The 12,025-nt window shown below is 46.7% G+C and overlaps 1 protein-coding gene across 12 annotated transcripts in view; it reads right to left on the reverse strand.

Moving 5' to 3' along the window:
* Positions 1-12,025, reverse strand: part of FHOD3 (formin homology 2 domain containing 3) — a 415,781-nt gene that overhangs the window by 15,867 nt on the left and 387,889 nt on the right. For 11 of the 12 annotated variants that reach the window (XM_064160772.1, XM_064160770.1, XM_064160768.1 and 8 more), the window contains 2 exons: positions 8,993-9,183; positions 5,786-5,978 (listed from right to left, as the gene is read on the reverse strand). In XM_064160772.1, the coding sequence (XP_064016842.1) occupies positions 5,786-5,978; positions 8,993-9,183 (384 nt within the window). Of the gene's footprint in view, positions 1-2,473; positions 2,504-5,785; positions 5,979-8,992; positions 9,184-12,025 lie in introns of all 12 variants that reach the window. The other variant, XM_064160774.1, reaches the window with a different exon arrangement.

Raw genomic sequence — 12,025 nt, forward strand, 5'->3', positions numbered from 1 at the left:
AGAACAAACAAAACCTTAGAGGAAATTTAGGAATGTAGGCTCTGCTTTGCCAGCAGTCCTGTGACTTCCCTGTGGCTATGACTACAGGAACAACAGTGGCAAGCACTCTGTGGATGCAGCAGCTCCACCGGTGACTGCAAGTAACTGTTTAGAGATGGATTAGAACAGCATACACAGAGACTTCCTAAGGAAGAGCTTGCATTGCTGGGTTCCTCTCCCCACACCAGCCTGTCTGCGAAGGGCTGTGATGCTGGTGTTCACTTAAAGTGCCTGCCTACAGAAAGGTTGAAGCACATTTAAAATGCACAGCCCCAGCTGCAGAAAACAGGACCTCTGCCAACGGCAGACAGGCACCAACAGATAATGAACACCTCTTAGCATTCTCACCCATAGCACTCAAACGTTAGAAACTGAAATGCATTTCCTCTTTTTTTAATCTTTGTTACTGCAATCAGTTCAGGACAGATGAAAGAAGCCACGCAAGAATTCTCTTCTTTTGTGTAAGAAACAGCACCACTATTCCCTCGAATGAATTGAGTCAACCAGCCTGAAAAGGACACAAACCTGCAGAGCCTTTGTGTCAGAGAACAGTAAACTAGAAGAAAGACTCGGGCCCTACTTTCCGAGCTTTGAGAGAGGTGCCAGGACTGCCAGTTGAAAACGTTTGTGCTGGCAGTTAATGACAGAAAGATTCTATTTTAATGTAATGACTTTCTGGGGTAGGACAGCAAGTTAACTATGTAGCAAAACAAGAATCCCTACAAGGCTCTGAGCTAAATATACCGGTGTGAGATTTATTTTGGATGGTGAGAAGTCTGTTTTATTGTTAAAATAGCAACTTGCAACGTTTTGATGTGGGAAGTTTCACGGATAAAACTAAAGGACAGGAAACCAGAAAGCAGCTTCAGTGAAAGTGCATGCCATTTTTGCACTGGCAATGCTCTCTTACACACAATGGGTTGTAAAGCTAACCAATGCCACCTCAGGAAAAACACAAGTGTCCACATCACTGTTAGTTACTAATACAGGTTAGTTAAATGCTGCCCTAAGCAGGCTAACTCATATAATTTTCTTTCTGTGCCCCAAGCTATACAGCAGATAATGTAACAAGGGGAGAAACTCTCTAGCTAGAATTGTTTTTTTCACTTCCTTAATCTTCAGATGCTGCTGCAGAACAATGCCTAAACTGCTGCTCCTTCAGCGACTGACTGTCATCATGGAGCCATGAGAATTAAGCAGGATCGTTAACGCCCAGCAAATTGCAGAGAGCTCTAATGCTGAACGAAGCAATGCAAAGCACCATAGCTGCTCCTCAAACCAATATTGCTAGCACATTAAGGTTCTTACATTATTTTTTTTCAATTCTTCATTCGTTTTCAACATCACCTCAGGAGTAGTTTGTGATAAATGCATGAGCGACTCCTTGGCTCACCTCTGTGGTGACAGGAATATCTTACTTACAATTCACGTGGCAAGTGGAGCCCTTACGGTTCCCTTTGCATTTATATATCCCAAAGGTTTCACGTGTTTAATAAAACAATACTGTGCTGGTTTGGAGCTAGCTAGAGTATTTTGGTGAGAAGAATTAGATGCTAGCCTGTGAAGGCCGTGAAAAGGAAACAATGGTGATGGCTGCTGCACTCATAGGCTTGCTGAGATGGATAAAAACAAGAACATAAACATAGATAGCAGAGCTGCTCTTGGGCTCTGGCTGCATGCACTTCTCTCTCTCTAATCTGCCATCTGCCTGACTAATCCTTCCGCTTCCTAATGCCCCTGGCTGACCCTCTAACTCACCTTGAACATAAGGCAAAGTCTGGGATAAGGTAGAGGAGTGGGAAGAAGGTGGGAGGGTGGCTGGGAGCCCCTCCCGGGCACTCTGGTTTCTGGGAGGGCTGCTGTGTTTCTGTATTACCTGTCTATGTCTGTCTGTAGCTGTAAATATTGTAAATACCTGCTTGGATCTTGTGCTAAGATGTGAATATAAAGCTTCATTCTTTAATTTCCAGAGCAGCTGAGTCTACTCTGGGTGATCTTCTTAAGTGTGGGGGGATGGGTAACACCCAAACCACCACAAATACCATTTGGACTTAACACAGCCTAATAATGAATATAAAATTATCATGCTAATACGTAGCCCAAAATAACTGATGATCCCCATAACATTCCACTTACTGATGGTTTGGGTAGTGGAAAAACTTTGCAGTTTAGTGGACAGATATTAAGGAAAAGAAATGAGGAATCATATATGAGGAGCAGCATATCCTTGTCCTAGAGAGCATCTATGCATGTGGCTAAAGTTGATTGTAAAAATGCATTCTTGCACTGAGTCAAAAAGCTATGAGAAAAATGTCATGATTCATAGTGCCACTTGAGTAGATGGAGTTGAACAGTCCCTAATGTCAGAGTTAGGAATTAGATGTCACAGCACACAGGAGACAAGGGAATGACATGCTCTTTCAGAGAACCATACCTCAGCATCCTCCTCTTCATCGGTTTGCCACTGGAAACAAAGGACAGGGTGAAGGACAAACAGCAAGAGTTGGAAAAGACACTATGGTCAGACCATGAAGTAAGCATGGTGGTGTTTATGCAGTTACAGAAGGACATAAAAATACTAATCATATAAGGGATGAATTCCTTAGCTTTTGTTCTTCCTTTAGTTAATTGCAGATTGCCACAGTCAGTAGGGTAGCTAAAAATGTCCTGATTTTTCTCAGAGGAATTATGGACTGAAACTAACCCTAACACATCCTATTTCTCTCCCTTGAGCCAGGCCCACTTTTTGCCCTGTGGCAGCTGAGAACACTTGGAAGGACTCCCTCTTCTTTTTCAGCTCTGTTCATCAGCGGGAGGTCCTGGCTGCAGCTCTCGCAGTGCAGAGGTCAGCTTCCAGCATTTCCTCAACACTACACTTAAATGCTTGTTTTAATTCCTTCTTTAAACTGTGACTTTACAACTTCAAACTTAATAGAGCACTCAAATCAAATACTGAGTAGCCTTTGAATAAATGCTTGAAGTTCTTCAGTAGCTGCCCAGCGTCAGATCCTGGCAATTAGACACAGTCAGCCCTTGTCATTCAAGGCTTTCACCCTCTGTGATGACCAGCACGAGAAACTATCTTGGCACTATGCTAAATGCAATGGGCACAGCAAAATATTGTGACCCATGGAGTGTTCTTGTTCACAGGGAATTCACAAACTGCCTAGAGCTGTGTTCCCAAATGTATAGGCTCTCAGGAAGTGACAGGACTGGGGGGAATGGAGCAAAGATGGAGGTGGGGAGGGTCAGACTGGATGTGAGGAAGTTGTTGAGCATGAGAGTGGTGAGAGGCTGGAATGGGTTGCCCAGGGAGGTGGTTGAGGCCCCATGGCTGGAGGTGTTTGAGGCCAGGCTGGCTAAGGCTGTGTGCAGCCTGCTCTAGGGTAGGGTGTCCCTGGGCATGGCAGGGGGGTTGGAACTGGCTGCTCCTTGTGGTGCCTTCCAACCCTGACTGAGTCTATGATTCTGCAAAACGCCCAAGAAATTCTTCCATAGGTTGTAAAGGACCCCACATGGAGGCTTCCCAAAGCAAAACGTAATTTCTCAACTCTCTGGGATCCTTGCTTCCCTACTTCTCTCTTTGATTACTTATGAAGTGCAAGGATGGCACAGCAATTCAGTGGGTTATTTCATTAGTGTTACTAATACATATTTTTGACCTTATCTACATCTTAGCTATGATTTCTGTCTGGAACTGATAAATTCTGTTCCAGAAACATTCATCACCAAAAATGAAAACCTGATTTACTTTGGCCTTCAGCTTCGTTGCCTCACAATCTCCACAAGCAGATTAGCTGTGAGAGTGCTGAGCAGCACAGTAACATTACTTTTTAAGGGTATGTTTTTCTCAGAGGGAGATGCTTCTTTCCTTTGGCCACAGTGGCACTGATGGAACCACAGGCAGATGTTTGCCAGAGGGATCTCAGCAGGTATGTCCCCCTTAAAAACATCCATTTTGCTTTCTCCATCTCCTGGAGGGAAGGCAGTCACACTGTAAAGCTGTTCTTCTGAAGGCCACTGATCACATTTTGGCATGAACAAGAAACAGAAAGAAGAAAACTGGGGAGCAAGAAACCACTTGTATTCTGACACATGTGCACGTGTGTCAAAGAGACAAAAAGCAGGAGGAAAGCAAATTGAGCTAAAGGCAAAAGGCACTCAGGGAAAGGTGAAATAGCAAACTGCACACACTACAAAGAGCTTACCAAAAAGTCTATTACATTATTGCTTCAGATTAAGCTAGATTTTTAGAGGGAAGGCCTTTCTACCCAGTTATTCTATGTAGAAGTGTTTTACTGTGGACTTACAGCTAATACATGCCTCTCTGTTTGGTTTTGCTCATCCAGTACCCAGGCCACTGTGATATTCTTTCCTCCTGCTCTGAGTGGAGAAGGCTCATACCTACAGTCAGTGTACTTCTACACCCAAAGATATGCCAGTGCACAGGAGAAGCAGGTGAATGGTGCCACAGCGACTTGGCAGCTGGCACTAGTGGTGTTCCCCAAGGATTGGTGCTGGGACCAGTCCTGTTCAATATCTTTACTGATCATCTGGACAAGGGGATTGAGTTCAGCAGCAGTCAGTTTGCAGATGACACCAAGCTAGGAGCAGGTGTGGAGCTGTTGAAGGATTAGGAGAGCCCTGCAGAGGAACCTGGCCAGGCTGGATGGTTGGGCAGAGGCCAATGGGATGAGATTGAAGAAGGCCAAGTGCAGGGTTCTGCACTTTGGCCACAACAACCCCAAGCAGCACTACAGGCTGGGGCCAGAGTGGCTGAGAGCAGCCAGGCAGAGAGGGCCCTGGGGGTGCTGGTAGAGAGGAGCTGAAGATGAGGCAGCAGTGTGCCCAGGTGGGCAGGAGAGCCAATGGCATCCTGGGCTGGCTCAAGAGCAGTGTGGCCAGCAGGACAAGGGAGGTTATTCTGCTCCTGTGCTCAGCACTGCTCAGGCCACACCCTGAGTGCTGTGTCCAGTTCTGGGTCCCTCAATTCAAGAGAGATGTTGAGGTGCTGGAAGGTGTTTGGAGAAGGGCAACGAAGCTGGTAAGGGGCCTGGAGCACAGCCCTGTGAGGAGAGGCTGAGGGAGCTGGGGGTGTGCAGCCTTCAGCAGAGGAGGCTCAGGGCAGAGTTCATTGCTGTCTACAACTACCTGCAGGGAGGCTGTAGCCAGGTGGGGTTGGGCTCTGCTGCCAGGCACCCAGCAACAGAACAAGGGGACACAGCCTCAAGCTGTGCCAGGGGAGGTCTAGGCTGGATGTTGTTAGGAATTTGTTGTCAGAGAGAGTGATTGGCATTGGAATGGGCTGCCCAGGGAGGTGGTGGAGTTGCTGTCCCTGGAGGTGTTCAAGCAATGTTTGGATGGGGCACTCAGTGCCATGGTCCAGTTAATTGGCCAGGGTTGGGTGCTAGGTTGGAGTGGATGAGCTTGGAGGTCTCTTCCAACCTGGTTGATTCTATGTTTCTATGATTCTGTCATGTCTTTCAGATCTTTTGAGCACTGTCTGTGCTACACTCAGAGAAGCTCTTCTGCATGTTTAATTTCAGTTTCTTCTCATTCCATGAGTTGGTATAAAGCAACATTTACACATAATAAATAGCTCACATATTTTGTCTTCTAATAGAACAGAGTTCATAACTTGCAGCAGAAGAGCTTATAAGAATAACAGAAGCAGCACTGCATAGACTATATTGGATGAAAGGAAGCTTTAGAAGTGTGAGTTACAGAGATGCATTTGGGCACTTACATCTGTGATCATTTTCCCCCTGGTCTTGTTCCTTTCCCTGTGGTTGGCTCGCTTCTGTTTCTGCTGCAGCACTCGCTCCCTGGTGGTGCGGTACTCCAGGGCAAACTCGCTAATAGTTTTGCAGAACTTGTTGATGTTGACCTCACGGACTGCATAGGGAGGGTGGCCCATGAACAGCAGAAACGAGTGGAACCTGGAGAAACAGGGAGGCCATAAATGCAAACAGAGAGAAACCGAAGTGATGGTTTCTGGGGAAATAAAACCACATTTCAGTGAATCCATTTCTCACTTTATTTACTCTCCATCATTTCTTTTCTGCTATTGTAAAGGGTTAACCCTCCTGGGGGAGTGGTCTGGACCCTGACCCCAGGTGGCCCTGGCCTCTCCCTGGGGGTGGGTCTGAACACTACCAGGTGTGGTGGTTAGCCCATTCCCACTGCCTGCCTAGGTCCTGTATAAAAAACAGGAACTTCCAGTTTCTCTCACTTTCTCCCTGCCTGATAGCATCGCCTTCCTCTTTGTTTCACCACGTGTCCCTCACCCACGAGGCAGACAAACCATTGCCACCAATCTGGTTGTATTTACATATTTTGTACCTTGTTTTTCCCTTCCCTACACCTTTGTAACTCTCCTACCTCAAATACCTTTAATTTATTGTTAAACTTTTCTTCTTTTAGCTTCCAAATCACAGTGAGATTATTTATTTGGGAGTGCTCACCTTCCTTTCTCTCTGCATCTAATTCCTTTTCTTTGGGAAAGAAGGGAGAAGAGGGAAAGGCATCCTATAAATTGTTATTGGTTTTATATTCGAGTCTCTGGGAAATGTAAAGAAGAACCCAGACAGCTACATAATTTTCATGGATGCTTTGCATAACAATGGCAAGCTTTATAACTAAGCCCATGAAAACCTAGTCTACAACTGCATCCCTGTTGACCTTCCCAGGCTGATGCAGGAGATAAGACGTTCATGGAGCTCCATCTACTCTATATGAGTAATCTGGCACATGAATGAACAATTTCAGTTATAGAAAAAATATTTGGCTCTGGCCAGCCTGCTCTAGGGTAGGGTGTCCCTGCCCATGGCAGGGGAGTTGGAACTAGATGGTCCTTGTGGTCCCTTCTAACCCTGACTGATTCTATGATTCTATTTATTGAGGTTCAATTCTATTTGTTTCTGTTAAGTGATTTCAAAGACACCATTAGGAGGCTGGGTAAAGTCTAGATGAGAACGAAGATTTACAGGCCTGTGAACACAAGAAGGAAACATTTCTGGTTCACACAAAAGGACCATAAAATTATGTTATCTAACAACTGGCGTAGTTTGGGATACTCTCATGCTGTAGTTTTACTGCTGCTGTAGCATCCACACCCTTTGTGCTATTCGTCACTTCTACCATTGCTCCTGTATTACACAATTCACAGTGCAATGAATGTTCACGCTGGAGCAGAGGAGGCTCCCAGGTGACCTACTTGTGGCCTTCCAGGATCTGAAGGGGGCTACAAAAAGGCTGGGGAGGGACTTTTTAGGCTGTGAGGGAGTGACAGGACTGGGGGAAATGGAGCAAAGCTGGAGGTGGGGAGAGTCAGGCTGGAGGTAAGGAGGAAGTTGTTGAGCAGGAGAGTGGTGAGAGCCTGGAATGGGTTGCCCATGGAGGTGGTTGAGGCCCCATGGCTGGAGGTGTTTGAGGCCAGGCTGGCTGAGGCTGTGTGCAGCCTGCTCTAGGGTAGGGTGTCCCTGGGCATGGCAGGGGGGTTGGAATTGGCTGCTCTTTGTGGTCCCTTCCAAGCCTGACTGATTCTATGATTCTATGAATGTTCAAAAATGGATAGAGATTCCTTTTAAATGCAACTACATCCTTGATGTAGATGATAAAACATCTTCCCAGTTCTAGAAAGACAAGAGTACATGGATACATTTTTTTTTGAGAACTATAGTAGTAATTCCAAGGCATAATAAAAAAAAGTTAGTATTTTTGTTGTTGTCCAATGCATATGATAAAAACAACAGGAATCTGTGAATTCACTTCCCTTCCACTGCAGCTGGGATTCCTGCTTTCTTACAGCATGAAAATCAAGGCATTAGGAAAACAAAACAAGAGCTAAATCAGTTTCTCAAGTGTGTATCCACAAATTAGGAATAATTAGGAATCCAGGTCCTGATTTTGAACACTGAATTGGAAATTATTCAGAAGATGGGGAATCTCTCAAAAAATCATGAATATGTGTGCTGGTTTGAGCCCAGCTGGGATATTCTGGTGAGAAGAATTAGATGCAATGTGCCCTTGTGACCAAGAAGGCCAATGGGATCCTGGGGTGTATTAGCAGGAGTGTGTCCAGCAGATCAAGGGAGGTTCTCCTCCCCCTCTACTCTGCCCTGGTGAGACCTCATCTTGAGTACTACCTTCAGTTTTGGGCTCCCCAGTTTAAGAAGGACAGGAATCTGCTGGAAAGAGTCCAAGGGAAGGCTATGAGGATGAGCAGGGGCTGGAGAGCTGCCTGATGAGGAGAGGCTGAGGGACCTGGGGCTGCTTAGTCTGGAGAAGAGAAAAATGAGAGGGGATTGAATCAATGTTTATAGCTATCTGAGGGCTGGGGGTCAGGAGGAGGAGGAGAGGCTCTGCTCACTTGATCCCTGGGATAGGAGAAAGAGTAATGGATGGAAGCTGCAGCACAGGAGGTTCCAGCTCATTAAGAAGTGGTAACTTCTTGAGTGTAAGGATCCCAGAGCACTGGCACAGGATCTCCAGAGTGCTTGTGGAGTCTCCTTCTCTGGAGACTTTCATGTCTGTCTGGATGTGTGCCTCTGTGATCTGTGCTAGATTGTATGCTCCTGCTCTGGCACGGGGGTTGGGCTCAATGATCAGTTTGGGTCCCTTCCAGCCCCTGACATCCTGTGATCCCCTGACAGAAAACATGGCAACTCAATGCTAGCTTTTAGGGACAGGTAGTTAAAAGAGCCAGTGATTGCAATTTGGGCAGAAGGGATTGCCTGGATCATTTCTTCTTTTCATCAGAAATACAGAAACCTTTTGGAGTAGGAATCTTTCTTAAACAGTGCTGTAACAAAGTATGCACCACACAAATCCCAGTAACATCACTCACTGGGATGTGGGTTCAAGGCATCAGAAACGTATCTATGGTGTCATCATTCATCACTTCAGCAAGTGTTTCACTATCGATGCTGCTGCCACTCATCTCACTCTGTACCTGTTAATTATCCTTCTATGAACAATCTTCAGGATTATGATTCTTTCTGCACAGTCTTTCAGGAACTCAGACATCTTTTGCTTCAGAGTCGGCTTCATTTCATGCTTTGCTATAGCCTTAAGGTGATCCCATGATGCTTTGCAGCGTCTTTCCATCTGGCACAGATTTTCCTGGAGTTGTTCAAAGTCAACCTGAGAGAAAGAACAGAAATGAACCTCACAGGATTGTAGAATTGTTTGAGCTAGAAAAGACCTCTAAGGCAATTGACCATTGACCTGACACCACCATGGCCATGGAATCACGTCCTGACCTGCCACGTCCACACATCCTTTGAACACCTTGAGGTGGTAGGCCAAAACAGGCCAAATACAAGTCCTGGCATGTGCAGACATGGTTCCCTGCTGCCCCACCCCCACCTTCCAGAGTGGAGAGAGATGTGGGAAAGAGGATGAAGGACCTGGAGATGTGAAGTATAAGCACCTGAGCTGTTCAGATGTGTTTTGCTCCTGTTTGCATCCTGGGGTAAACAAGGTGTGCACACGTGGAGCACGCTTGCCTCATGTGAGGCCATGCCCTCACCTAGCACACTTAGCTCTGGCAAAGTGCTGCTCTTACTGGGTAAGGGCTCTCTTACCTCAGTGCCCAATTGCTCCCATTGATTTCCAGGCAATTGAGAGAAGTCGGCCAGAGTTGTAGACAACTTGCCTTGCCTTGCTTTGCCGTGCCCTGTTGCCCTGGGGACCCTAAGACCTTGGTGCTTACTACCTAGCTTTGTTGCTTCAAGCTTAGAATCATAGAATCATAGAATCAACCAGGTTGGAAGAGACCTCCAAGATCATCCAGCCCAACCTATCACCCAGCCCTATCCAATCAACCAGACCATGGCACTAAGGACCCCAGCCAGTCTTTTCTTGAAGACCTCCAGGGACAGTGCCTCCACCACCTCCCTGGGCAGCCCATTCCAATGCCAATCACTCTCTCTGCCAACAACTTCCTCCTAACATCCAGCCTATAGCACATAGCCTTGCAGCCTAGACCGCACCACTTCCGCATGTAGAATGAACCCCAGCAGCAGGTAACGACAGCATAGAGTGTTGAGAAGGGGTAAGACTGGGAGAGTCCTGTGCCCCCGAGTAAGCTGCACCATTGCCACTCACAGTTGCAGTCACTGAAAGTGCTAAGCCCCTTCCAGCTTGAGCGCCACTGACACAGACCTCACGGCAGCTCGCGCCGAGAGAGGAGGCAGGTTATTGCCAAGCAGCAATGCAGTGTCTGCCTGCACACCTGAAAGCTCCACGCAGAGCCCAGAGCCCTGGAAGAGTACTGTCCACCCAAGAATGGACCAAGACCTGATTAGAGGACCACGCAAGACCCCGACCCTGTGAGCCTCTGGGGGAAAACTCTACAAGCTTTTACCTGTTACCACACCGATGACAGCATCCTGCTGAGTGTTTTGGGTACTCTCTGGATACAAGCTCACGTTGTGAGTAAACTGACCTCATTTCTAGAAAGGCTCTTTGTAATTAAAGTTCTTTGCTTTAGCTCTGTTCCTAATCTGTACCGAATGGTGGTGCATGGTGCCACAGCCAGTTGATCTTTACTGATCATCTGGACGAGGGGATTGAGTCCAGCAGCAGTCAGTTTGCAGATGACACCAAGCTAGGAGCAGGTGTGGAGCTGTTGGAGGATTAGGAGAGCCAGGCAGAGGGACCTTGCCAGGCTGTATGGGTGGGCAGAGGCCAATGGGATGAGATTGAAGAAGGCCAAGTGCAGGGTTCTACACTTTGGCCACAACAACCCCAAGCAGCACTACAGGCTGGGGCCAGAGTGGCTGAGAGCAGCCAGGCAGAGAGGGAGCTGGGGGTGCTGGGAGAGAGGAGCTAAACATGAGCCAGCAGTGTGCCCAGGATGACCTTGGAGGTGTCTTTCAACCTGGTTGACTCTATCATTCCATGATTCTGTGCTTTATCTGAAAGGCTCCTCTCGAGTTCCCCCAGGAGGCAAGCAGCACATTGCACCACAGGAAATCTCTTCAAAAGTTCCATTTTGCATTTTCCTAGCTGATAAATTGTATGAAATTGTTTGGTACTATGCACTGCACACATTCTGTAATCTATTTGCACAGCTGAGCACAAAAGACCCTGTAAATAAGTCTAGAAAATAAAATCTGGTACTAATAAACAATAATTAACAATGTCAATACTGGGCTGATCATAATTCATTTTAGTAACAATCACATCACACCTCCATGGGCAGTGACTCCACCATATCCCTTGGCAGTCTATTTCAATGCCTGACCACGGCTTCAGCAAAGAAATTTTTCCTAGTATCCAATCTTAACTTCCCCTGGCACAATTTCAGGACATTTCCTTCCATTGTAGCACTTGGTAACAGTGAAAAAGACCAACACCCACCTCACTGCAATCTGCTTTCAGGTAGCTGTAGAGAGCAATGAGATCTCCCCTCAGCCTGCTCCTTTTCAGACTAAGCAATCCCAGTTCCCTCAGCTGCACCTCCAGGAACTTCATCAGCTGCACTGCCCTTCTCTGGAGACTCTCCAACACCTCAGTGTCCTTCTTGTACTGAGTGACCAAAAGTGAATACAGTAGATCAACCCAATCTAGTGTCACCTGAAAACTCACTAAGGGTGCCCTCAATTCCCTCATCTAGATCACTGATAAAGATATTAAACAAAGCTGGCCCCAAAACTCAGCCCCAGGGGATCTCCACTTGTGACCAGCTGCCAACTGGCTTTAACTCTGCACCTGGTCATCCAGCCACGTTTTAACACAGAGAAGCATCCACCCATCCAAGCCACGAGCAGCCAGTTTTTCCAGGAGAACAAACAACTGACTGAGGCAAAGAAGGTACTGAGTACCTCAGCCTTTTCCTCACCTTCAACCACTTTATTCCCCCTTCAAAGATTCTCCTTGGTCCTCCTTTTGTTTCTATTTCCTGTTGTTTTTAACAGCTGAAGCCAAATTAATTTCCAGCTGGGATTTGGCCCTTCTAATTTTGTCCCTGCTACCCTTG

Source organism: Pogoniulus pusillus, chromosome 21, assembly GCF_015220805.1.
Source record: "Pogoniulus pusillus isolate bPogPus1 chromosome 21, bPogPus1.pri, whole genome shotgun sequence".
NCBI classification, from domain to species: domain Eukaryota; kingdom Metazoa; phylum Chordata; class Aves; order Piciformes; family Lybiidae; genus Pogoniulus; species Pogoniulus pusillus.